General features: G+C 47.4%; 12 protein-coding genes across 12 annotated transcripts; 7 read left to right on the top strand and 5 right to left on the bottom strand.

Annotated features, from left to right (window-relative positions):
- Window positions 1-304: 304 nt before the first annotated feature.
- Window positions 305-730, top strand: GLAREA_09906 (NTF2-like protein; the record flags this gene model as incomplete). Its single annotated transcript, XM_008086502.1, has 1 exon — window positions 305-730. One exon carries the CDS (start codon window positions 305-307, stop codon window positions 728-730), a length of 426 nt encoding a protein of 141 aa, XP_008084693.1.
- Window positions 731-1,410: 680 nt separating this feature from the next.
- GLAREA_09905 (Ribonuclease H-like protein) lies at window positions 1,411-2,190 on the bottom strand (the record flags this gene model as incomplete). Its single annotated transcript, XM_008086501.1, has 1 exon — window positions 1,411-2,190. The coding sequence occupies one exon, from the start codon at window positions 2,188-2,190 to the stop codon at window positions 1,411-1,413; it is 780 nt and encodes a 259-aa protein (XP_008084692.1).
- Window positions 2,191-2,847: 657 nt separating this feature from the next.
- Window positions 2,848-3,240, bottom strand: GLAREA_09904 (uncharacterized protein; the record flags this gene model as incomplete). The annotated part of the gene is made up of 1 exon (XM_008086500.1): window positions 2,848-3,240. The coding sequence occupies one exon, from the start codon at window positions 3,238-3,240 to the stop codon at window positions 2,848-2,850; it is 393 nt and encodes a 130-aa protein (XP_008084691.1).
- A 915-nt stretch (window positions 3,241-4,155) lies between these two features.
- Window positions 4,156-5,268, top strand: GLAREA_09903 (Ankyrin repeat-containing protein; the record flags this gene model as incomplete). Its single annotated transcript, XM_008086499.1, has 1 exon — window positions 4,156-5,268. One exon carries the CDS (start codon window positions 4,156-4,158, stop codon window positions 5,266-5,268), a length of 1,113 nt encoding a protein of 370 aa, XP_008084690.1.
- A 1,137-nt stretch (window positions 5,269-6,405) lies between these two features.
- On the top strand, window positions 6,406-7,374 carry GLAREA_09902 (uncharacterized protein; the record flags this gene model as incomplete). Its single annotated transcript, XM_008086498.1, has 1 exon — window positions 6,406-7,374. One exon carries the CDS (start codon window positions 6,406-6,408, stop codon window positions 7,372-7,374), a length of 969 nt encoding a protein of 322 aa, XP_008084689.1.
- A 1,524-nt stretch (window positions 7,375-8,898) lies between these two features.
- Window positions 8,899-10,659, top strand: GLAREA_09901 (PK beta-barrel; the record flags this gene model as incomplete). Its single annotated transcript, XM_008086497.1, has 1 exon — window positions 8,899-10,659. The coding sequence occupies one exon, from the start codon at window positions 8,899-8,901 to the stop codon at window positions 10,657-10,659; it is 1,761 nt and encodes a 586-aa protein (XP_008084688.1).
- Window positions 10,660-11,083: 424 nt separating this feature from the next.
- GLAREA_09900 (Six-hairpin glycosidase) lies at window positions 11,084-13,698 on the bottom strand (the record flags this gene model as incomplete). The annotated part of the gene is made up of 10 exons (XM_008086496.1): window positions 11,084-11,223; window positions 11,387-11,461; window positions 11,516-11,722; window positions 11,824-12,385; window positions 12,435-12,586; window positions 12,633-12,886; window positions 12,933-12,975; window positions 13,029-13,369; window positions 13,453-13,537; window positions 13,590-13,698. 10 exons carry the CDS (start codon window positions 13,696-13,698, stop codon window positions 11,084-11,086), a joined length of 1,968 nt encoding a protein of 655 aa, XP_008084687.1.
- Window positions 13,699-14,861: 1,163 nt separating this feature from the next.
- On the bottom strand, window positions 14,862-17,172 carry GLAREA_09899 (uncharacterized protein; the record flags this gene model as incomplete). Its single annotated transcript, XM_008086495.1, has 2 exons — window positions 14,862-15,167; window positions 15,370-17,172. The coding sequence occupies 2 exons, from the start codon at window positions 17,170-17,172 to the stop codon at window positions 14,862-14,864; spliced, it is 2,109 nt and encodes a 702-aa protein (XP_008084686.1).
- A 498-nt stretch (window positions 17,173-17,670) lies between these two features.
- Window positions 17,671-19,087, top strand: GLAREA_09898 (Creatinase/aminopeptidase; the record flags this gene model as incomplete). The annotated part of the gene is made up of 3 exons (XM_008086494.1): window positions 17,671-17,701; window positions 17,836-18,024; window positions 18,078-19,087. The coding sequence occupies 3 exons, from the start codon at window positions 17,671-17,673 to the stop codon at window positions 19,085-19,087; spliced, it is 1,230 nt and encodes a 409-aa protein (XP_008084685.1).
- A 1,644-nt stretch (window positions 19,088-20,731) lies between these two features.
- Window positions 20,732-21,239, bottom strand: GLAREA_09897 (uncharacterized protein; the record flags this gene model as incomplete). The annotated part of the gene is made up of 4 exons (XM_008086493.1): window positions 20,732-20,756; window positions 20,811-20,920; window positions 20,971-21,145; window positions 21,223-21,239. The coding sequence occupies 4 exons, from the start codon at window positions 21,237-21,239 to the stop codon at window positions 20,732-20,734; spliced, it is 327 nt and encodes a 108-aa protein (XP_008084684.1).
- A 330-nt stretch (window positions 21,240-21,569) lies between these two features.
- GLAREA_09896 (uncharacterized protein) lies at window positions 21,570-22,596 on the top strand (the record flags this gene model as incomplete). Its single annotated transcript, XM_008086492.1, has 4 exons — window positions 21,570-21,574; window positions 21,622-22,087; window positions 22,137-22,205; window positions 22,255-22,596. 4 exons carry the CDS (start codon window positions 21,570-21,572, stop codon window positions 22,594-22,596), a joined length of 882 nt encoding a protein of 293 aa, XP_008084683.1.
- Window positions 22,597-23,201: 605 nt separating this feature from the next.
- On the top strand, window positions 23,202-24,244 carry GLAREA_09895 (alpha/beta-Hydrolase; the record flags this gene model as incomplete). Its single annotated transcript, XM_008086491.1, has 2 exons — window positions 23,202-23,918; window positions 23,972-24,244. 2 exons carry the CDS (start codon window positions 23,202-23,204, stop codon window positions 24,242-24,244), a joined length of 990 nt encoding a protein of 329 aa, XP_008084682.1.
- Window positions 24,245-24,914: the final 670 nt, after the last annotated feature.

Below are 24,914 nucleotides of genomic sequence, written 5' to 3'. Positions count from 1 at the left end.
GAAAACGGTTCACCATTTTGCATACATTGTTGCTTACACCTAAAATTCATTCATCTATATGCATTGGTTGAACTTATATAGGAGGACTGTTACGTGCGGAGTTTAAAAAGTTCAGATGCGCTTCCTTTGTTCTTCTTACTAGACTCTAGGCTCATATCTAACGCAACATTAAAATCGACACATCGCGTGGTATTTCCTCCCTATCCGTCTAGTATTCAAGAGAAATTCAAAAACCTAATCCCTTCCAAGCAGTCTCCTATCACTAGAACTCACCCCTTTGCGACCTCAACCCTCCAAACACACCATGGCAACCCCTCTCCCCTCCCCATCCGCACTCCGCCTCCAATACGCATCCTACCTCGAATTCTGCAACGCCCACGCCTTCAGCTCCATGGAATCCTTCTACACGTCCCCCATAAAAATCAACGACGTCCCGCTCGCGCCCGCCGATGTCACAGCGCAGTTCAGACCCCTCGTCGCGGCTTTCCCGGACTGGCATTGGGAGATTCGGCATTTCGCTATCGAGGGCGAGTACTTGCATTTGCATTTCAAAGTTGGAGGCACGCACCTGGGTATCTTTGAAGGAATTGCGCCGACGGGACGGAGGGTGGAAACGAGCCAGTTTACGCTGTATCATGTTGTTCAGGGGAGGTATGCTGAGGTTTGGGATGTTACTGATTTTGAGGGGGTGAGGGAACAGATTCGGGTGGGGATGGAGGGGAGTGAGTAAGTGAAAATGTGTGGCGAGTGCAAAGTTCGAGGTGGTTAATAGCTTGACTTTAAAATATCAGTTCGTACTCACTCAAACCCCGTAGTTAGCGGGAAGTTTCCCGAGTATGTTTTGCTCAAAACGAGCGCCGTGACTTGAAATTACCTCTTTTCGAGTACGTTTAACGTCATACAAATTTATACTCGCTGATCAATTAAGTCCTAGACAACTGCGGTCCGAAGATTCTTGGAGACGTCTACCGTAAGTTTAAAAGTTCAACTTACATTTGCTGACGGCCTTCTTCGTTTCGCTTACTGTTGTGAGGGCAGTATTTCTTGTTAGTGACACAGCTTTTTAAAACAGTGAGATCCAAGAGGGTGTCAAGAGTGGATGGCTCTTGTCGGCCATCTACTCAGCGACGACTGATCCCAAGTTTCTGTTCTAGGCATCCAATCTCTGCGGCGAACACCCTCGAATTCACCGGACGTTTCAGTACTATCTTTCATTAGCACAAGGCATCATATCGGTCACTCGACTGCGATACGGGACATGACCTGGCTTGGAGGGTTCACTTACAGATGGGCTGATGGCTGGGCACATGTTGCTTGGTTGGACAGTTAGTTCAGAGCAATTTACATCAATGGAGATCTTGAACCTTGACCCATATTTGCAATCCTGATGTTTTTTCATTTCCCCCCACATCATCCAGCGCCTTTCCAAGCCGCCCAGTGTGCCTTCATGTTCCCATCAATAACCGCGTGCCCAGGAACATATCTCAACTCAACCTCGACATTGCTCGCAATCAAGTGATTTGCCGCGATGATTCCTGATCCGACCAGCTCTTTCCCATATGGCAGTCGGGATAACTCACTTAGTGATCGTCGAAATTGAGCAAAATACTCCAACGCAGTAACGCAATCAGAGTATACATAAACTATTGCTGGTGCATCCTTGATCTCCCTCTCTTGATACTGATGCAAAGCAAGTTCCAATTCTTTCGCAATCGCATAAGTTTCAAATACGTGAGACTTACGCGTCAGATTGACGCGCCAAAAACTGGGTATCCATGGGCTTGCGGACGGGAAATGGCATATTCCTATTCCACCTGTATGAGTGAGATGTTTGTAAGATGCATCGGTCCAGTAGACCAGGCGACCTGGCTCAGCTCGTAATTCTGTTTCTTTTTTGGCCTCGGATAACGCAACGTCTCTGGGGTTGATGGTTACTGTGGCTTCGAACACTCTGTTCTCTAGATTGTGGCGGGATGTGCTTCGGGGTAGTAGCTCGGGCGGCCTTGGGTGGCGACGAGGTGTCTCCGATGCTGTTTTCGGTTTTCGCGTCGAGAGAGCTTGGGTTTCGGTGCAGTAATCGCAGCCGGTACAGAGGCGTAGGCCGAGTTTTTGAAGGTCTTTTTGGTCTCGTTCGTGGGCTCTTCGGGCTTTGCGAAGGGATTTGCGAAGGAGTTTGCGTTGTGAGATCATGGTGTAGAGTTGATGAAGAGATTATGGATATGGCGGGTGTATTTGTTCAAAAGATGAGTTTACTTCCAGTGGATTTGTCTGAAAATGAGCAGATTTCTTCTGTTAATTATCGAATTTTCATCAGGTGGAAAAGCAGGGAGTACTTGAGAGGGTTTGCCTATCAGATGTGGCTTTCGGTGAGGAAGTGTAATAATATTGTGGTGTGTCGCTGGTATTTGTGAAGAGATTTCTTAGAATGTGTGAGATTTGAGATTTGAGATTCAAGATATAACAAGGCCAAAAGTTCTTCGATGTTCTTCGAAGAGTTTGCGTTTGTTTAACCGTGATCCAAGAGAGGTTCGTCATATATACTTATAGCTCCCGGTTAGTGCCTGCTTGGTTGCCGTGTAGCTTGGCTTAGAACCCGACTAACAGCTCTAGTCATACTCACAGTCAAACCTCTGAAGGAAATATTATATGATACGCGAAAGTATGGTAACTTCATGAACTGGGCAAATACGAATTGTCGCATCTTTAACCAAATCAAAAATCGACTCGAGCCACCCATTTGGGAAACATTCGCTGTGAAAGCTGCTTCGTGCTTCTTGTTGAAAAAGTAGCCTCATAGCGTGTCTGACTGCGTGGTACCAAAGGTTGCGATATTCCTCGTTGTCGTTTTTATATAGTTTTGCTAGACTCCTCGGCATCATCACCGAGTTTCTTCTCTGGAAAGGTCACCAAGAATTTTGCGTCAACTTTGCTATTAGAAAACTCACCATAGAAGTAGTATCCTGGGTTTTCTGCTTGGAACATCATGACTTGATCGATTAAATTCCCGGGGTACTGTATATACCTTGTGCTGTCGGGAAAGTTATCCTGGAGGAACTTTCGATACTCTGCCATAGTAATTTTAGGTATTGCCTCAGCTTCAATAAGTTCCGCCCTCATTCTGGCGTTTTCCTCGATTGCAATAGTTATCCTTGGCCCGCATTCTGCTAGCGTGTCTCTGTTTCCTGTTCGTGTATCATCGACATCTCCATGTACGTCCTCAGCTTCTGGTTGTTTGTCCATGGCTTCTGCCGGCGGTCTTCCGAGCAGTAGATAGGAGTGAAAATTTGATGCTGGAAACCGAGAGAAGAAGGAAGGAAAAGAGTGATATGGAGCCTGAAACCGGGGTTTGATAGAAAAGAAGTTCTATTATGATTTCTATTATGATATCAACGATATCGAAGAAGTCTCGATGTAGATGGAGGTTGATTGTGTAGGACTCGAGTATATGAAGATTTCAAGGTCAAACTGATTGCAGGATTGGATTGAGATGGAGAGGTAATTGATGTTGTTTGAACTGTGTGTTTGATCAAGGGATTCTGGTACAAATTCATATACTATTCATTTGTAGCTACCCGAAGAACTTAAAAGACACTATGTGTTTCTTACTTACAGCTTCTCAAACGTCTATGCTATTTCCTCTTCAAAAGTCTTGTTTTGTTAAGTTGTAGTTTAGAAATATCTGTGATGCATTAAAGAAGAAAATGTTCATGTTAACTGTTTACAGCTTTCCAAACATCTGTGCTGTATTGAAGAAATCCGTCTGTATTTTTTCCTCGCCACTTTGAAAACGTCAGGTCTTCGCATTCAACTTAACAACTGTGTTGTTCTATTACAGCTGCTGGGATATTGTGCTGTTCTGAACAATGTTTTTCTTTATCATTGAACAAGTCCTCACTGGCCAACACCTTAGCTGGAGAACAAAGTCGCCAACCATCTGACAAAGGAATATAATTCAGATGTCTAAATGAACAGACGACATGAATAGAGGTGAAAACGTCTTCACTCAAGACAGGTTCACTGAACATAACACTGATGCAAGTATAAATAGGGCACCCAATCCCCGAACTCAATTCAATTCTGCATACCACCTTCACCAGGTACTCAAGCATCCCGTCAGTTTTCCTCTTTATCACAAAGCGCTCATCCACTGCAGTCATGGCAGAATCGCACGCAGAACAAGAGAAAAAACCATTTGGAATAGTGCTCACGGAAGAATCGACCACCGCAGATCTAGGCCCGGACTTCATCTGCTCTTCCTACCGTACATCAAGACAGCTGTGGGAAGTGCTTGTCGGTAAGGACATCGCTGGCCCCATGATCGAGGCATGCGCGTCGGGCGACAACTCAACATTGAAAATCCTGCTGGCGCAGCCGCAATGGTCTAAGATTATGCTCGAAAAGCAGCATTTCATCTGTGACCAAGATCGCGAAAGAAAGGACGAGAACGATGTGCGGGGGGTGTCAGGCATGGCAGCGCAGAATCTTGTACGGGCAATCATCATAGCAGCCAAGAATGGACACGATACAGTTGTTCGGACGTTACTTGACTTCGTATCGCAGCAAGGTATTAAGTTCGAATCTGTTCTATGGAGGGATGCACTCATGTACACAATTAAAAATGGACACGTCGCGGTATTCGACGCCATGGCATCTGCATGGCCAGGAATCGTCAATTCGGACCTGCTATGTCATAGAAGACGGCCGCTGTACGAAGCTCTTAGAGAGGACCAAGCCGAAATAGTCGCTGAGATGCTTAGGCTTGGTGCAGATGTGACACCTTCTGCTGACTGGGGCCCAAAACCCCTGAGTTTTAACTGCTCTCTTTTGTCTGTTGCTGCTCGATCTCGAAAAGGGACTCGGCTGACCGAGGTGCTGTTGGAGCACGGCGTTCCTATCAAAGGTTCTGGTGCATTACATACAGCTGCATATTATGGCAGGATCGACATTATGCGTCTTCTGATCCAATACGGTGCTGACGTGGATGAGAAACTTCAAAAAGACACTATATCCCACCACAGGTCAGCTCTGTGTGCTAGCTGGACCCCAGCATTCTTTGCTGCTTCCGAATACAAACTGGACGCCTACAACCTTTTAGTGGAGAATGGAGCATCCACCACCACAAAAGATGCGAATGGAATGACGCCTATCCAACTGGTCGACCTCTTTGAAAAGTCATACCGCGAGTATTCTGCTGCACACCCAGACATCAAAAATCCATTGATCTGGCAATTTGGTGGACCTAACTTCAGCATATTCGACTACTGTTAGTGATTCCTTACTACTACGGTATACCAACAATTACAGACCTTATTGCGTCATTGGCTCCTCCTATACGTGACATATCTCCGTTTTCAAAATATTATTACTTCCAAAACTCTTGTGAAAAACCCTTATGCGATCTTTAACCCTTTTTATACCATACTGTACTTTTAGTAACCGTCGTCTGTATACACACTATGCCCCTGTTTACTCCCTTAAGAAACTAACAATTTCGTCAAACTGTAAGGATCGTACAAGTACTCCCATCTTCGTTTTTGAATAGACTTTTGGGTCTCGCCCGCTAAATTTTTAGTTAGGACTTATTGACTCCTCTTAGTAAGTAGACGGTAGGAGGCTAACACTTACTGTTAGTTTAATTTTTCTTAGGTAATAAAATTTCGTTTTTGGATTTAGCTCGCAAGGTCGTTTTTACTTTTCGTTACTAAGTCGATAGAAATCTTAACTATTTAAAAACAATAAGTATAACCCCTTTATTAGATTAGAATTTAGTAATTATGTTAGTTTGTGCCTAACACTACTATATAGAGTATTTAGGCTACTTACTATACGGCATTCAGAGTTCTCGCTACAAGGTGTTTACGCGCACTTAAGCACTAGACTTGATCAGTGTACTTTAAGCTCTCCTAACTCTTGCGCTTTAGACTTAAAAATTCCCACTACTCTGTTGCCTTGTTAGATGAGTTGATAGAATAACGAACAATCTAACTACAGCATATCATATTTGTTGTAACTAATACGCCGTCACGCTGCAATCGAGGATGTTGCTCCCTTTTCATGCCTCTATAGTATATTTCGAATTTGGAAAGCGTTGAATGGACCATGATTTCATACTCAATGGCGCGATTGTGTCGCTCTACACTGCGCGTGCTCTTTTCTTGGCTTAACAGAGAGTTCAAAGCTCAATCCAAACCCGCTCTTGATTTATAGAGGCCAGACGGTAAGCAAAGGGCGAAAGTGCAAGCGACAAGAGCATTGCCGTGGACGGAAGAACCCTTTTCCGTTTCGCCGGAACATTTGCTGCTGTGACCTGCTCGCTGCTCTCTAAGCAGGCACCAACATTCCCGAAATCTTACCAACAACATCTGGAGAGAACCAAATCACCCCCTTCCCTCCACAGCAATCATCATGGGCAGCAGAGGTCGACCATCACTCAAGCTGTCTTCGGAAGCACGGCTGGAGCGTCGACGGGCACAACTCGCAGAGTCGCAGCGAAAGTGCAGGGCGAGGAAGAGGATGAGCAAGACCGACGAGCAGAACGGTTCCGCAGAGACATCACCGGCATCCTTGGGCGTGGATAATGCAGTAGTAGAGAGCAATCTGGGTGATGGTTCAAGGATTGAATTACACCCACCGACGGACACAGCGTGCGGACCTGTTGCTGTGTCCAGCGTTGCACCGGCAAGTCACTCTGATTCTAATAACCAAGTCCCAAAGGCTCATTTCGCAGACATGAAAACAGAGCAGGCGGTCCTTGTTGAAGGTAGCATAGCTCAACCGTGTTGTTCTACAGGCCTCAATTCGAATCAGGCTGTCCTTGTTGAAGGTAACATAGACCACCCGGGTTATTCTATGGACATCCATTCGGAGCAGGCGGTCCTCATTGAAGGTAGCATAAATCAGCCGGATTGGCCTGTAGATTTGGATGTGAACACTTGGATGGATGGAGTCAATATATTCGACACCGGATCTTTCGGATTTGAGTATGACGACCTTCTGGATTTCGACTTTTCCACTGTGCAGGAACGGGATGCGAGTGAGGCAGAGGAGACCGTCAATCAGTCAATCGATGCCTCTCCTACGACTGAAGACAGCCCGTTCTCACCGCCAAGTCAATCATTTTACCAAAACGCCGCTGCTCTGTCACCATACGGGTTCGAAAATGCCGATTTTACCTTGTTCGATCTCGACCCGGACGCCGTTTCTCTGATTTCAACCTGGGACTTGCCATCACATTTGTACATGGGTGCCGATAACCCAACGGCTAGTATGTCCCAAAATGAGCAAGTCAATTCAAATACCTCGACTTCTCAGGGCGGGTCATCGTTAAACCCACCTTGCACTACTACGATGCCTGAGCTAATGGCAGAAACTTGATAGGCCAATCATCCATCAACCAACGAAGAACCCATGTTCTAGGCTCTGGTAAGATGGAGTGATCTCAAATGGCTAGGTTGCTTGCACTGTCGTGGCGTATTTGGGACTAATACGCTCTGGTCCTCAGCTACACGAGCTGCTACTCGCTCTTCTCTTGTGTAGAGGAAGGGTTTGATGTTCCATCATATCGAAAATGTCATTTGCCAGAACTATCCTCATCTAGACGATATTTTGGCAATCTCAGACTCTAATTGGGAGGATTATTGCTCATAGCTGGATGGATCATGCTTTGCGAAATCTAGACGCGTCTTATGCTAGATATTCTTGAAACATTTCTACATGTTTGCTTGTTGGTAGTGGGGGTGCAATGGGGATGGGAAGAACGGCATGAGAGATTGGGGTATGCTGGTCGTGAGGAGAACAGGAGCCCTCATGGGCTTGAACCTGGTTAGACGCGTGATGGTTTACGGCAGATCTCATGGTATGTGGTGTCCGGCTATGAAAAGGTTAACGAGTAGTCCAGAGAGCAAGACCTTTATTAAGTCACCGACTTGGTATCCTTATTGCGTCTGTTTCACTGTATATCTATAGGTACTACCAGTTATCTCCGTGCGCAAAACATAGCTAATCATATTTCTCGTCTCAAGTCCAAGCGTCCCTCGACATTGATTAGTAAATCTTGTGGCCATACCTAGGTACTGTTGTAAGCACCTATCTTCTTTCACAACGAGAAGTAGGTGCAAGAAGTGTCTACGATGAAGTGGCGGATACTGCATATTACAACGAAAGTGGGGGGAAGCGCCCGACAGAACCTGGAAGAGCGCGAGCGCTGGGATGCATGCGCCTTTCTTTCTTCACGATTAACACCCACATCTGGAGACGCCCTTCCCCTGCGTAGGCAGCCTAACGTATACTACATTTCCGTGTTTGATGTTGACATCCCAAGTTCTGGCCTAAAGATGCAGCTCGCTTGCGGCAGGCGGGCTGCTGACAAGTGTTGGCTGGACCGATCTAAACACCTAAGGATGCCAATCCTAGCTACGCTTCTAATTGCAATAAAAGTGCATCCACGTTGTAAGTTTGGCTACTAAACATGTAGATTAGATACTGCAGCTAGTTGTTACGTCGCTTCTCCAAATTTATCGATGCTTATATCACTAATGACTGAATGTTGAGCTGCTCAATAGTATCGGAGTTGCCCGAATATGTCTCCAACATCCACTAGTGCTCTCGCTTATCGTCCTCTCATCCCTTTTATTTAAACGAAGACCATTTCATTTTTGAAAATCATTCAGATGAATTTTTTTGGTAGACCGTTTTCATACTTGTTCCGGTAACTCAGCAATCTAAAATATTCAAGTACTGCTGTATCCGCCCACTCGAATATCCCCATTCTCTGCATTGCAACTTCAACCTTCAACCGGAGTTTGAATCTCACATTGACTCACACGGCCAACAATCCTCATACGCAAACCACAACCACGAACACAATAATTCAACAACTCCCCTCCCCAAAAATACATCATGGGCTCCATATCGCCATTACCCAACCCAGAAGCCCACCTCCACAGGCCCTGGCACGCGGAAACCATCCTTCAAATCCGCACCGGCCCCATCAAGACCCCCTTCAAAACCACGCCCGAAACCTCCGCCATCTACAAATCCCCACACACCGCCCCCATCTTCCTCTCCAAAGCCGGCCTCACAGCCGACGAACACGCCTACGCCGACCACAACCACCCGGATCGGGCGCTGCATCAGTATTCCGCGCTGCACTACGCGAGCTGGAAAGCCGAGTTACCGCATGTGCGCCGTCTGTTCGAGAATGGGGCGTTTGGCGAGAATATCATCACGGATGGGCGCATGAATGAGTGGAATGTTTGTGTGGGTGATGTGGTGAGTATTGGGGAGACTGTGAGGGTGCAGGTCAGCATGCCGAGGATGCCGTGTTATAAGTTGAATTTGAGGTTTCAGGTGGGTGATATGGCGGCGAGGACGCAGAAGACGAAGAGGACGGGCTGGATGTATCGGGTGTTGAAGGAGGGGTGGATTGGAGTTGGGGATCAGGTTAGGTTGGTGGAGAGGAGGTTGCCGGGGTGGAGCCTGGGGAGGGTGCAGACGTATTTGCATGATGTTAGGGGGGATAGATTGGCGATGGAGGAGCTTGTGGGGATTGAGGAGTTGGGGGAGGAGATTAGGGGGGTTTTTAGGGAGAGCTTGAGACAGGGGGTTGAGAGTGAGGAGGGGAGGTTGGGTGGGGGTGTGAAGGGGGAGTGGAGTGAGTGTGTGGTTTTGGAGAAGGTTAGGGAGAGTAGAGATGTTTTCCGCATGGTGTTTGAGAGGGTTGAGAAGGAGGATGAGCCGAAGGAAGTGCAATCTGGAAGTCATGTGCGATTGCGTCTCGCGAACGGCATGACCAGAGCATACAGTGTCATCAGCGGAACTTCAAACCATTTCGAACTCGGCGTTGCACTCAACCACGAAAGTCGCGGTGGTTCGAAATACATCCACGACACGCTCAAATCCGGCGACGTACTCTCCACATCTGAAATCATCGCCTCCTTCCCCTTAATCCCAGATGCCGAAAATCACATCATGATCGCGGGCGGCATAAGAATAACAGCGTTCCTCTCCGCTGCCAAACAACTACAAGAAAATGGCGGGAAGTATCATCTCCATTATCTCGTCCGCAGTACCGAAGACATAGCATTCAACGACCGCCTCAAAGCATTAGGCGAGAACATTACCATCTGGGATAAATCCACCGGAAAACCATTCGACGCACCATCCATCTTCCGCACCATCACGCCCAAAACACACATCTACACCTGCGGCTCCACGCGCCTCACAACAGCCATAAAAGCCCTCGCAACCACCCACTCCTTCCCGCTCTCCAACCTCCATTTCGAATCTTTCAGCGCGCCGGAAAGCAGTGCCGAGGCTTTCGAAGTGGAGATTGCGAGTTCGAAACAGGTGTTAAAGGTGGAAGGGGGCGAGAGTCTGCTGGATGTGCTGCGGAATGCTGGGTTTGATGTTGCGAGCGGGTGTGAGGTGGGGAGTTGCGGGACGTGTAAGGTTGGTGTTAGGGCGGGGAAGGTGTGTGAGGTTGGGAGGGGGACGGGGTTGCCTTTTGGGGAGAGGGAGGGGGGGATGTTGAGTTGTGTTGAGAGGGGGTGGGGAGGGTGGTTTTGGGGTTGTGATGGTGGGGAAATTGGGATGTCACGTATGGAGTGTAGGGCGTTTAGGTTAGGTCAGGTTCTGGCGTTTACTTGGATGTGTTCATGATGACTGTCTGCTTAGCTTACAGGTCAGTCTTCAGATAAAAGTTAGAAATCAAGTTCTCATCGTATACTTGAATATAACTCCCATTTCATGACCCAGGTATACTAGCTAACTCGGCCTTCCATAACCAAGTAGTCCCCGATAAGCAAATGCCAATATACCCAACGACCATACATCTCAGATTCATTCCCCAATACCAAATTCAAATAATCACTTCCCATCCCATTCCATAAAATCCATCACAATCCTCACAACAAATTTCCCATCCCCCACTCCCCCGCAAACCGTCCCCTCGGAAGCGCCAACAGCGCAAAATGCCCGCCCACAACAGGTCGGGCGACGAATTTCCATCTCGCGAAACTAGACATATATCAGCCTCTGCCTTACCTCCGCCCCAAGTGTAGAGGTTGTTAGTAGGAGGATTAACTCACTTCGCATTAGTCGTATCATACAAATCCGTAAACCCCCTGTTTGTGCTTGTTTCACGGACAAAATTAGCCATTTTCGAGATGAACATCGTGCGGGTGCTAGAGCTGGTTATGGAGGCGGTCCAGATTTCCCAGTCCGCTATATGGTTTATTAACATTAGCATATTACCCTTGATCAAATTGTAGAAATAATGGATGGTTCGGAAGAGAAAGAGGGGAACAGGGGAATTCACATTTCGTAAATTGATTCCTAGTATCAAGCTGGACCCCGTATTTTCCCGCGATAGTCGGGTAAAACGCACTTTGCATATCGTAGATGCGCTGCGGGACGAGGTTTAGGGAGAGGAGCGCGTCGGCGTAGAGGTTGTATAGGAGGCCTGAAATAGCATATCAGCGTGAAATCTTGGCAGGGAAGGAGATGAGGGAAGTACCGTGAGATGCCTTATCTTGGTATGCGAGACTTGTGTGTTTCCCGTCTACAACTGCAAAGCCTTCCCATTTGGCGATGTAGTCCTTTGCGATGTCGTTGTAGAGTTTGGCGTCGTCGGGGTGGTCTGTGAGGCGGGCGATCTCGCTCATTGCCGAGATGGCTAGGATACCTTTTAAAGCGAGGTTGGTTTGGTTTTGGAGGGGACCCTCTGGGTAGATTTAGCATGCGTTGGGTCTGGTATCGGGAGCGAATGCTGTCCCAGCCAGAGATAATAGAAGGGTAAAAGAAGAAGAAAGAAAAGTCACTCACGGAAATCATCCGTACTCAACTGATGACCCGGAATCAAACTATCCTCCACCAAATACTCAACCCACTGCCTCATAATCTTATAATGCCCCTTCAAATACTCCTTATCACCCGCCCTCTGCGCATACGCCAAGCTAGCAATAATCATATTCCCGCACTCCTCAACGGGCATCTCCTCCGCATTCCCATCCTCATGACCGATCGCCCTAGGAAAGTTCGCCCCGATATCGTGGATCGCGTAGGTATGTGGCCAACGCCCGGACTCCTGGTTGATGTAGAGCGGCTCGAGGAGGTATTTTACGAAGGACGGGTTGAGGTAGAGGAAGAGGGGGAGGGAGGGGAAGATCACGTCGACGGTTTGGGTGTTGCCGTTTGAGGAGATTTCTTTGAGGAAGAGGAGCGGGGAGGTGGGCGTGTTGGTTAGGACGGTGGCGGCGAGGGATTGCCGGACGGAGAGGGTGGTTAGGAGGGTGTAGTCTGGACCGCCGGCTGCGTGGGAATGGAGGGCGATTTGGGTGTCGATTGCGCCGGTGATGGTGGGGTGGTCTTTGTAGAAGAATTCGACCTGGGGGTGTTATTAGTAGAGGTTTGAGAGGGAATGGAAGGTGTGATACCAGAGCAGCATCAGAGTCAAAGTAGCTTGTCCAGAGTGATGGCACTGGAGCGATTCCATTGGCACCGTTGAATAAGACAGCATTCTTTTGAGCATGAACGATTGTATACAGAGTCTTTTTTGGAGACCCTCCTACATGTCCGAGATTATTCGCTAAAACGTGTTAATTTGTGGGCCAATTAGACAAAATTCCACTTACAAAACGCAAAAACAGGCCAGTCTTGTCTGATAGCTCTGAAATTAGTATCAAGACTATTATCAAGCGTAGCACTGCTCAAAAATCTTTGTCTAACATTGTTATCACTTCCAGTTTGATAAGTCATCCCAGAAATAGCAGCAGTCGACAAATACCAATTACCCCAATGCGCAGCATCATCTGGATAATCGGCGTTAAACTCGCTCTGGGTTTTAAGCCATGATTTGTGACTTGCGATGCCATTTTGATCGGAGAAACTGTAAAAGTCAGTATCACAAGTCTCACTTTAAGAAGTGAACTTACCTCCACTCAACTACATCAGAGTTATGTGTTGGGTTCACCCATTCTATCACAAATTAGTATTCCCCCTGACGCATCTCAAGAATGATGAATCCATACCAGCAGAAGTATCAACATAAAGCTGAACCTTATGCCCCGCCGCATCGAGACTCTTCACACCAACCTCCAGATACGTCCCAACAATACTCTGTCTCTTGAGATCATTCGGCTGGACCGGACTGATGAATGTAACATTCATACTCACCTTCCCAGCAACATTCATGATAAACGTTGTGCGCTGGGAAGTGAACTCAACGCTTTCTTGGCTCACATGGGTAGGTCGGATGCCGTTTATGACGGGGTCCCCCATCCAGGTGTAGTGTAGGTCGTCGACTTTGATTAGACCTGCTAATGCTGTTGTTGCGCCGGAGTCTCCTATTACGTCGCCTGGTTGCGCGCCGCTGTTTGAAGTTAGATAATTGAAGAGAAGAGTACTTGGAAAAATACAGAATGGATAAGAGGGAGGTGTTGAGGGATTGCTCACGCCCAAAATTTTGGCCAATTCCCTGCGAGATTTCCGTTGCCATTGCTACCTACCTCCAACCAAGTATTCATGTAAGGAGACTTCACTATTCGATATTAGTTCCTTTCTCCATTGACTTGCAATTGGTATAGACTTACCAGCAAGAGGAATTGCAGGAGCTCGACTGGGAATGAACTGAGTGCCCTGATTTTGTCTCGTTGCCGCGAAGAAAGCCTGAGAGGCCGTGAAGAAACTTGGAACCTTCATTGTATTTGCAACTTAGATGAAAGCTAAATTGTATGCAAGTGGTTGTGTAGGTAAGAAGAAACCGCAAATGAGAAGCGAGGAGATGGATGTGTGGTATTTATAACATGGAGTTCAGTCATTACCTACACCACTTGGCGATATGGTTCCTGACCAGACGGAAGTGGCTTGGTATTCGGGACTGAATATATCGAACCGGCCGAGTTGAGGATGAGGATGAGACTAGTCAAGATCGTAGAGGCACTTGTTCAAGAAATCTGTGTGGCTGGTCATTCACATCAACAATAGATGCATGGTTGGCTGTGAATGCTAGTGAACCAAATAACAGAATGGAGTTGCCGCATTGGGTTCCTGAGGGGTAGTGCTGGCATCTTTGAAGACCAGCTCCTAGACAATTAGTATATGTAGCACAAAGTCAGAAAAGTGAAGACATCGTGAGATCATCTTTGCAGCGTATCGGCGCCGGAAAATCAGCCCAAGACAGGTGTAGCACCCGCTCACATAAACCTGCACACTATTTACCTGCAAGAATCAAAATTACTAAGAGTGTTATGATAGAAGTTCAAATTGTGGCTCACCATTGAAAGGGTTTCGCAGCACGCATGCCAAGCAACAACTCCAGATCACTTATGATGAATAGATTCATCAACCACGAGAACCTCGCGTGAATTGCCCCGAAGCATAGTAACATAAGCCAAGGAATTAAGGAACCTGAATGTTTGAATATCCTATAGTTGCTCGAGTTAGAGACTAGCGGCACACAATTATTATGAGGTGGGATGTGTACAGCTGACCACCGGTAAATGTGAGTTCCTATGTTAGTAGTCGCGTGGCTACATTTATAGTCACTAGACACCACCACGACCATGAAACTTCTCAGAAAAGACAACACAATTCACCGCAGAAAAGCCCGAAGATTGAAGCGAAATATGTTGAAAAAGTACAATTCCACCAAATATCCTTTTCACGACTACAATGTCGATGATATTTCGGCAAGGTCTATTTCCCAAGTTTAGCAATATCGGATAGTATATTCAAGACAGGCCGGATTCCATATCGTACTCCAATTCCCCAAACACCATTATGTCCTGGTCGCTTATATCCCATGTTCATATTGTACAGGCTTTTAACCCTTTTACTCCAGCTACACCTTCCAAGTAAGACACTTACTTTTTCCCTGCGATCCTAGCATCGACTTTTTCTCTATGTGCTCGATTTTTCAAATGAACCTCAAAGTTGTTTACAGTTTCCTCCGGACCTGGGGTATATAGTTTTCCGGGACAGTCTTGGCATCGTATACGGGGCAGGTACATCCACTTGACCGTGTCGGCTTGATCTGGTGGAGGTGCTGGCATTGGAAGATCTGTCGTTTTGTTGACAGCTAAATGCTTCATAACACTTTCAAAACGGTCACCGGGATATGCTTGACGGAGAGCTTCGAGCCCTGCTGCAAGCCATTCGGGAGGGGGCGGCTAGACTTTTGTTAGCGTATCTTCATTGCATGAGCTAAAAGTCAAGCTGCATTGTCGTAGTAGTGAATCTTAAACAAAGAAAATGTATTTTCAGGCAAGCCCTTGGCCTTGAAACTTTACATGAGGCACACAATAAGTACACAGAAGCGATTTTAAGAGTAGGAGGATTCAAGCTTTAAAATTAATTGTCCCTTAAACTTACCGGAGGTGGCGGCGCTTGGCCTGGAGGAGGTGGTGGTGGAGCCTCGACGCGCCCAATTTGTCCTTGAGGAACTGGAGCCGGTGATGGAGTTGGTGGTGGCGGTTGATGGAGTGTTTGACTTGATAAGCCAGGTGTTGTAGGAGGGCCCATCGTCCCAGGAGCAGGAGTAACAGCAGCGGCAGAAGGTGCTCGACTTAAAGACGGTGTTTGAGGAGCTTGGCTTCTAGCTTTCAGTTCTCGAGACCACTTTCTTAACCTTTCACGTCCCACTTTCAATTTCACGATGAGCGTCGTATTATCCACGCTCTCTTCTCGAACATCACGTCCGCCGTACCTTCGAGCAGATGTACGAGTTTCGTGATGATGAGCTAATGATGCTTCAGGCGTTTCGGATCTCCCGATATTCGCCATTCTTTGTTGGGCAGCGGTAGCCGCCCCTCTCATACCCCTTGTCCTTGCGGTACCTTGGGGTAGATTGGACATAGCTGGTGACTCTGGTGAGGAGTCTTCGCTGTCTGAAGACTCTGTGAGATCGCCTCCTTGCAGGCCCTTCTTCCCACGACCAACAGCGACTTTCTTGAACAACCTGCTCTCCTCTACAGTGTCGGCCGCGCCAGGAAGTGTTTTGGATACAACAAGCGTCCGAACCGTCCGTTGCCGGTCTTTGAGATCCGGTAATGTTGGACCACCCCTTCTGTTGACAGACCGCTTCTGCCTCCTCTGCTCTCGAGAGTAGATGACCTCGCTTCGCTCTAAATCCACTTCGCTCAATTCATACAAGTATGGCGCATATTCTCGAGCCTGCTGCTGAGGTCTAAGAACAGATGGTAATGGCGATGGTAAGAACGAGGCAATCAAATCCGCATCCTCTAATGGCCGGCCATCGAAAGGGTGTCCAACAATAAATAAACTCCTTGTAAACAACTGACTCTGTTCCCGTATACAATGCGCTATCGCAGTGGTAAACTCCCCAGCTAGGTGTAGCTCCCTAGTCATGCTGCGCGCAAACTCCTCGGGTGAGTTCATTGGGTTGTTGATTTCCCACTCGAATTTATCTTCCAGAGTGACTGCCCCAATCGTGATATTCAACTTGATCAGAATTCGCATTTCCTCATTCTTGTAAGCAGAGTAAGGCAGCTCGGGATCGAGAGCATCCTCTTCGATGTAAACTTGAGGATAGAAGTCGCCAAGTTGTTCGCGCAACTGCTGCTGAACTTGGTCCAGTACTGGATTGAACGTTGGAAGAGGAAGACCCAGGTCTTCCACCAATGTTGCGGCGAAAAGGTCGGGGGGGATAGTGCGGTCATGTAAATTCCATGTAAAGGTATCGCGAAGTTTGACCTTGTCCCAATCCACCTCCAGTCGCACAGGTACCAATTCCTCGACCTGGTCAGCTTGTTGCGCTAGTTCCTTGCGCTTGATTCGTAATTTTGGCGTTTTCCTATGCCCCAGTCGCGGTTTCGCATTGGGATATATGAGTTTTGTCGGACCATCCGTATAGCCGTTTCCATATCCTGCGTATCCTTCCCCGTAGAGTTTCCGTGGTGGAAAGAATTGTCTGTACTGTCCGCGGACGTTCCTGTAATCATCAATCTCGTCCCTCCGTCTGTTGTATGTGATTTGTCGACTGTTCTGGTCGGATACGATCGCTTCAAAATGCAATGTGTCCCGATGGACCATCTGCTCAAGAACGAACTTCTCCTTGTCCTCTTTCGTTCTTCCACGGTGAGTTAATGTCGAGGAGACCGCTGTGGTAGGATCCGCGCTGGTGACATCGGACGGTTCCTGGGGTTCTGGAGCCATGGCGACCTCATCCGCAATCAATTCGCAGTCGTCCTATAGAGCGCGGAACTCACGAGGCGACAGACGACGGCAGCGAGTATATTTTGGAATTCGTGGTGAGGCGCGATCCGAGGCTGGCTGCACTTCGCGACACGCTTCTGGTTGTGGCTGAGGCATACAGGTCATCTCAGGCAGAAAGTGACATTGGAGATTAAAGGGGTCGTACATCACATGACATATCGTCTCATCAGCAATTCCTACGGCAGGTGCGAAAGACCTTTACTGCAGAATAAACAAGGCCAAATTTAACCTCTTCATCGACAGGCAGGGACATGGATTATTTCCGTTCAGATTCGATTGTCCGGCCCGCTCGCTTCCCTCCCTCGCACAAACCTGGAAGCTCAGACACTCTCTCATAGCGAAAACCCCTCCATCACTCCTTCGCCATCCATCTACGACAGAGTGTTGTTTGACCTTCTACTTTTTCCAAAGCACAACTCAGTTATTAAATCAGTCAATATGGCAGACAAAAAAGAAACCGAGGAGGTTGGTAAGTGATTATTTGCTTGCATTCGTCAACTGAAGCTTTAGTGGGCTGTTGCTCTACCCCGCTATCCTGATGTATTGAGCAGTCGAGGCAACAGGACTCGGGAGACGAGCCATATATACTGACCTTTTGAACAGACTATACCCTCAACAACCCAGATACGCTCACGAAATACAAGAGTGCTGCTCAAATTTCGCAGAAAGTCCTCGAGGCAGTTTCTGCCCTCTGCTTAGCCGGCGCGAAGGTTGTTGAAATATGTGAGAAGGGCGACAAGCTCTTGGAGGAAGAGATCTCAAAGGTCTACCGTGGAAAGAAAATCATCAAGGGTATAGAATATTCTGAGTCACCCCAGTAGATTCATTCAACTCACAACTCACAGGAATTTCCCACCCAACCACCGTTTCCCCGTCCGCATTCGTCACCCCATACACCCCACTCAAAACCGATGAGTCCGAAGCAGCAGTCGAGTTAAAGGAAGGAGAAGCTGTTAAGATTCAGCTCGGAGCTCAAATCGATGGTTTCGGAACTATTGTCTGCGACACCATCATCGTTGGCACAATTCCAGAAGGTCGAAGCGCTGATCTCATTCTTGCGACACATTATGCAAATGAACTTCTGTTAAGATTGATGGTTCCACCAGGACTTCTTACAGCAGGGACAGATGAAGAAAAGGCAAAGGCTGCCAAGGTCAAGGCACCTAGCCAAAGCAAGATCACCAGTCTTCTGGAGAAGGTCGTCAAGAGTTACGACTGCAACTTGGTTGAGCACACCACCAGTTGGCAATTTGAGAGAAACGAGATTGAAGGCAAGAAGAAGATCATTCTTGCGCCCGGGGATGGAACCAAGGGTGAAGGTACTCCAGAGGTAGGAGATGTCTGGGGTGTGGAGATGGGTGTGTCTCTGGGGTCCGGAAAGATCAAGAACTTTGAGAACAGGGCGACCCTTCATCGCCGGACCACATTGACTTACGCTCTCAAACGGCCCAGTTCCAAGAAGATCTTGAATGAAGTTGTCAAGAAGTTTGGTGTTTTCCCCTTCAGTTTGAGGCAGTTGGAGGACGAGAGAGATGCCAAGGTTGGTGTTGTTGAGTGCGTCCGAGGCAATGTTTTCAGACAATACGAGGTCGTTGGTGACAAGGATGGAGAAGCTGTTGGTCGTCTACTTACGACCATTGCTATCACCAAGAACGGTCTCCAAAAGCTTGCAGCACCACCAACACCAGATTTCGACAAGATAAAATCTGACAAGAAAATCACCGACGAGGAAGTCCTCAAGATCCTCGAGCAGCCTCTCGCCAAAGAGACCAAGCCAAAGAACAAGAAGAAGAAGAAGCCAGCCAAGAAAGCCGCCGCTGCTGGCGATGACGAGGAGAGCAGCGACGAAGAGTAGATGTCTCACTCGAGAGTCTTCTTGACTTGAATTTCGGGCCATCAATGTTTTTATCGTTGATTCGGTCCACCTAACTTAGTACATTGCTGTGGATATTGCCGTAGGGTATGTCCAGCGGAAATTACCCTGGCCGCGTTTGATGTTTGGGGTGGGTAGAAACATGGACGTTGTCGACATACATGTGTGTTCCTTGGAGGGACGCTAGAGCTAGGGTAATGAGCTTCTCGAATACAAGAATAGAGATATGCAGCACAAAATTGTTTGTTTTAGCTGAGTGTGATGATGAAATGTGAGACCTTGAATTGTGAGTTTGACCTAAAGATGAATGAGAAATCAAAGGACCTACATCGAATCTAAGACACTGATTATCTTCCATATTAAATTATTAATAGCTGTCGAATAACTGTGAGTTTATCCTCTGTTATTAAGCATTGGGATGTTGTGATTCATTCCCTGAAAAATGGTGCAGACATCGTTGATGTCTAGGTAATTCCAAGGAAGCGGAATAAGATTATTCAAGGAGTTTTAAGTATTAAAGGAAAAGGATCAGGGTGATTAAGAGACGCGAGATATTTACACACTCTTCTCACTTCAACCCTTCCACTCTGCCCAAACCACACACGTCCGGCAGATTACCGCAAAATGGATCATCAAAGACCAAACCAAAAGCGCCTATCAAATTCGGAGACGCACCGTACCTCCGTTCTAATCCCAACTCAAAAGCCCTCGCCGACAGAGCTCCAGACCAAAATCATGCCAGGTGTAGAACTGGTGTACACGCTCAGAACACAGACGTTTACCTACCACGGCCATCGCGAGCTTCTAGGTATTATCGACGCTCACCGTACGTTGCTTGCCCTTTGTCTTGCTATTGACAGCGCGGCTGATGGTTTGGTTTAGCTTATAGGTTTGAGACGATTCCGATTCCACAGTGGACGCGAGTTATGAAGGATACTACCATAATATTCAGACGCAGAGATGGCGGGGTTTCTTATCACAGGGTGGTGATTACGTTGCCGTTGAAGGTGGTGTGTAGGAAGGCGTTGCAAAAGGAGATATATGGGAGACTTTGGGTTAAGGAGTGTTGAGGGAGTGGGATGTTGAGGGGGAGAGAACTGAAAGTTGTTGGAAGGTAAAAGCTAGAGTGCCAATCGTAACTGTGAAAGCCAGAAATACAGAGTGGACAGGATCTGTGGGGTGCAACAATGCGATGTTTTCAGCTTGGCGATTTAAATCGCCGCAGCATTTTCTAGATATCCTGGTTCAAAGTTGGAGACGATGAAATTTGGCTCGACGAAATGAAAGAATGTATGCAACTCACGATCAGGTCGCAAGAAGTCAAGAGAGTGGTAGCGTATGAAAGATCCTTTATTTTGGATGGTTTTGGAGTCTGCAACCGAGAATCAGTATCAATACACTTAAGTGTCTGGAATGTGACACAAAACAGCTAACTTGAGCGACCGCGTAAACCACTGTCATTCATGATTCTATGCCCATCCTGCATCCCCTTAACGCCATACGAGCCCATAAAGTCTTTGATCCATCCATGTTCATGGTTCTAGATCTGCTCCCAGCACGCCTGATTGTGGATTCGTCATATTGCTTTAATTTGGTAGGAGAGTAGCTGCTGGGGTATAAAACTGGCTAATGATTCCGAAAATTCTTTTTTCTATCGCGCGTGTCAGTCGTCTCTCAAACCAAAAACGTTCCGCGGAGTGCTTACTGGTAAAACAGATCCGTCCTCGAAGAACCCAGATTGATAATCTTCGGACACCCATCTCTATCCTTCTCCAAACGCGTACATTCGAAGCAGTAGAACGCATCAGAGATACCCTATCGACATTGTCAGCATCATTCGTCCTCCAAGAATGTATCAAACGTACCTCTCCACCACAAACAACACACTTGTTTTGATAATTGCCAAAACTGCATTCGTCGCAGATTCGGACAAGGGTTGTTGGTCGGACGTAGGAATCGCAAACTGGGCATTTACCGTCGCATTTGTCGCAGAGACGTCCGATCGCAATACCTGATTGTTTGCGGCACATAACCAAATCTCTGTGGAAGTGTTAGCATGGACAAAGTAGCAGGCGCAAACAGAAGCTGGTCTTTTAAGCTTTGAAATGTTTACTTACGGATGATGGCGAGACATGATGGGCAGTTGGGTCTAGAGCAAGATCAGATGAATTTGCAAGAAGTAGCTGCTATGTTGGTACGGCAGCTTTGAGGTTGTTGTTTGAGAATATGGAGAGCTTGAGGTTCAGCCGTCGAGCTTTTGGACCACGCCTTCAAGGTTCTGCTGCCCCACATAAAGTGGCGGTTGCCAATTGGTAAGCGGCCCAGAGCTTCCCCATACCACGCTAAGGCCAAATTGGGTCTATCGTAATAATTTGTATTCCGTCTCGTAGCCTTGCACAAGATCGATGTCGACAATGCACAATCGCCAAGAAGGAGGAAGGGGATATTTCGCATGAAAGAAGCCATGGCGTAAGTACAGATTCATCTTATAGAAACAATCTCTAATTTGTTACCAGACCTATCGCATCGGCTGTTGTGCTGCCAGATCCGGTACCTGCTGAACCAGCATTATCTCCGACCGCAAAACGACGATTGTCATCAGAACCCATTGAGCCCTCGAAACGTGTGAGAACATCGTCCGAGGAAGCCAAAAATGAAATTGCAGCGCCCTTGGAAACATCGCCGGAATCAGCGACACAAAACAAGCCTTCAACAGATAAGCCTGTTGAACCCAGGACCGACAGACGGAAAGCGAGCGTACAAGAGGAAAGAAAGCGAGGCCAGAGATTATTCGGAGGCTTGTTAAGTACACTGAGTCAGACCGCACCGAATACCCAAACAAAAAGGCGACTAGAAATTGAGAAGAGGCAGCAGGAGAAGGCTAAACAGCAGAAGGCCGAGGACGAAAAACGAAGAGCGCGAAAGCGCGAAGATCTAGTCGTGACGCGGAAGTCGGAGCAGATTAAGTTTCAGGAATCAGCGGTATGCGATAAGCAAAGTTTTATGAAAACATATACTGATGGTGAAGTAGGTGCGAACACGACATAACAATATTCTTGCGATGGCACACTCCCTATATACAAAGAGCGAGCCACGAATTGTAAGCAGCTTCATTCGATCGTTACCAATTTTTAAACTGACCGCTCCAGTATTATAAGCCATGGGAGCTATTGCCTAGCGACGAAGAACGTATCAAATCACAAATCACCGAAGCAGAAGCCCAAGTTAGGCAAGAAGAGGATGAATTTGCCAATCGATATCCCCAATACCCAAGAAAGAAGTCTTCTGTAGCTGACAAAACTAATACCGAATCCATAGAGACGGTGGGTGAGCCTCAGATCGAGTCTCCGTCCGTTTCTAAATCTGTTGATACTACTGACCATACACCTGTACAAGTAATTCATGAACAGGAAACTGCTGAGAAAAGCTCTTTGGAAGAGCAAAATGGTGAGGTAGTTGTTGAGAATGAGGAGGATACAGTAATCTACTGAGAGTCTTGCTATGTTCGATGGGATGGTCTTTTGGCGTCCTGGTTTGGTGGAGTTGATGACACGCTCGGACTTTCGGCGTTGAGCAATTGATATCCTTGTGTCTTGTATGTAGGCACGCTATGAAAAGCGTTTGAATTTTCAATATTCAATGTACAAAATCGGTATTCGACCATCAGTAATCATTCATCTGCAATGCTTGGAGGACAAAAATATGTATAGCTTTGCAGAGCCAAGTGGGTCAAAAGAGCTTAGTTCCATTCAGACAGCCTCACAGAGCCAGACCCCGCTCGCAAGCTTCGAATTTTAATCGAAGTCGAACACAACTAATCACCTATTCGAAAAGAAACGTTATGACAAGCATCAAAATTATATCGGCTTACAAAGATACCAACTGCTAATGTGCCGAGGTCCAACGTACGTACCGGTCTGCATTGTGGATCGATATCCTTGGAGCGGGCCAAACCCACTTGGGTCGCGGGACTCCCCATAATATATTTAACTCACATCCCCTCTGGAAATACTTATAACAACTCATCTCCCATTCATATTCATATCTCAGCGGAAAACAATCATCAACTCATCCCATATCCCCTCATATCTCCACCATGGCACCCAAACTCTCCGTCTCAGAAGCCAAATCCCTCTACAAAACCACAACCCTCAACGGCCAAAAATACTCTTATATGCTTTCCGAGCCCCAAAATGGCTCCGCAACAGACACCATCTTTCTCATCCATGGCTTCCCCGATATGTCCTACGGATGGCGCAATCAAATCCCCTTCCTCAACTCCCTTGGTCTCCGCGTCGTCGTCCCAGACATGCTAGGTTACGGCCACTCTTCCACCTCCTCCGACCCCAAATTCATGACATACAAACGCGCCGCAGACGACATCGCTGCGCTCGCCGCTGAACTCAAACTAAGCAAAATCATTCTAGGCGGCCATGACTGGGGAGGAGCGACGGTTTACCGCGTCGCGCTCTTCCATCCAGATCTCGTATCCGCGGTATTCAGTGTGTGTACGCCGTTTGGTCCGCCCGGGGAAGAATACAGGGATATGGCTGAGATGCCGAATTTCAAGTATCAGATCCAGTTTCGGGGAGATGAGATCGTGGAACAGGTTAAGGGCGAGGAGAAGATCAGGCAGTTTTTGAATGCGATGTATGGTGGACGGACGAAGGAAAAGGAGGTGGGGTTTGGTGTTGAGCATGGAGTTTATTTGGATAAGTTGGTGAGGATTGGGGAGACGCCTTTGTTGAGTAAAGAAGAAATGGATTTTTACGTCGAGAGGTTCGCGGTTAATGGGATGCAAGGGCCTACTAATGTAAGTCTCTTCACTCACCCATATCCCTGAAATTTAACTTTAACTGCGACCAGTGGTACCGTACAGGCAAACTCAACTACGAAGACGAAAAAGCCATGAACATCGATTGGTCAACATATAAATTCAAAATGCCATTTCTCTTCATCGGCGGCGCGAGAGACGCCGCGCTCCCGCCGGCCATGTCCAAGAACATGGACAAGTATTTCCGGAGCCTGACGAGGGGCGAGGTTAATGCGAGTCATTGGGCGCTGTGGGAGAAGCCGGATGAGGTGAATTTGTATATTAAGGAGTTTTTGTTTGGGAGTGCGGGGGCGGCGAAGCTGTGACTGGCGATTTATTGGATGAAGTGTTGTGTGGGTTTTGGAAATGAGTATGATTTTTGAGATCGTGGATTGATGAATAAATGGGAGGACGAAATTCGATGACTATCCAAAGTTTATACCTGTCACATCCAAGTAGGTACCCTAGACATGACCTCCATGAAACAAAGTACTTTGATTCCAAGATATAGCTACTTGCCCCATTCCCACCCCATCCCTCACCCCCTTTCCCCTTTTCACCTACAACCGTCTCTCAACCCTAAACCCACCCCTCCCACTCCCACCCCGCTCAAGATACAGCCGGCGATAACTCTTCCTTTCCACCATTCTCATAACCATGACCTTGAGCGGTAATCGTAGTTTCCGCGCAAACGGCGCGTGTTGGTCTTGGAGGGGCGTGAGGCCTTGGGAGTAGCTCCAGTCGACGTCGATGATGCGTGTGTGTGGGTCGATTGGTTCCCAGCGGATGAGTGTTGCTAAGAGGGAGGTTAGCTGGTGGTGCGAGAGGGGAGAGGAAAGGGGAGAAAGTGGATAGGGACGGGGAGAAAGGGAATAGGTACGATTCTTCAAGATCTTTTTTTGGAGTTGTGAAATGGGTATGTAGTAGAATTTTGCTTCAGGGATGTTGTAGACCAGATCGTTTGGTTCGAGCCACATCATGAGTTTGAGTGTGGGG

This window comes from Glarea lozoyensis (assembly GCF_000409485.1).
Source record: "Glarea lozoyensis ATCC 20868 chromosome Unknown GLAREA4, whole genome shotgun sequence".
Lineage (NCBI taxonomy): Eukaryota > Fungi > Ascomycota > Leotiomycetes > Helotiales > Helotiaceae > Glarea > Glarea lozoyensis.
Note: the sequence above shows the minus strand (reverse complement) of the source record. Positions and strands in the feature narration are given on the sequence as shown.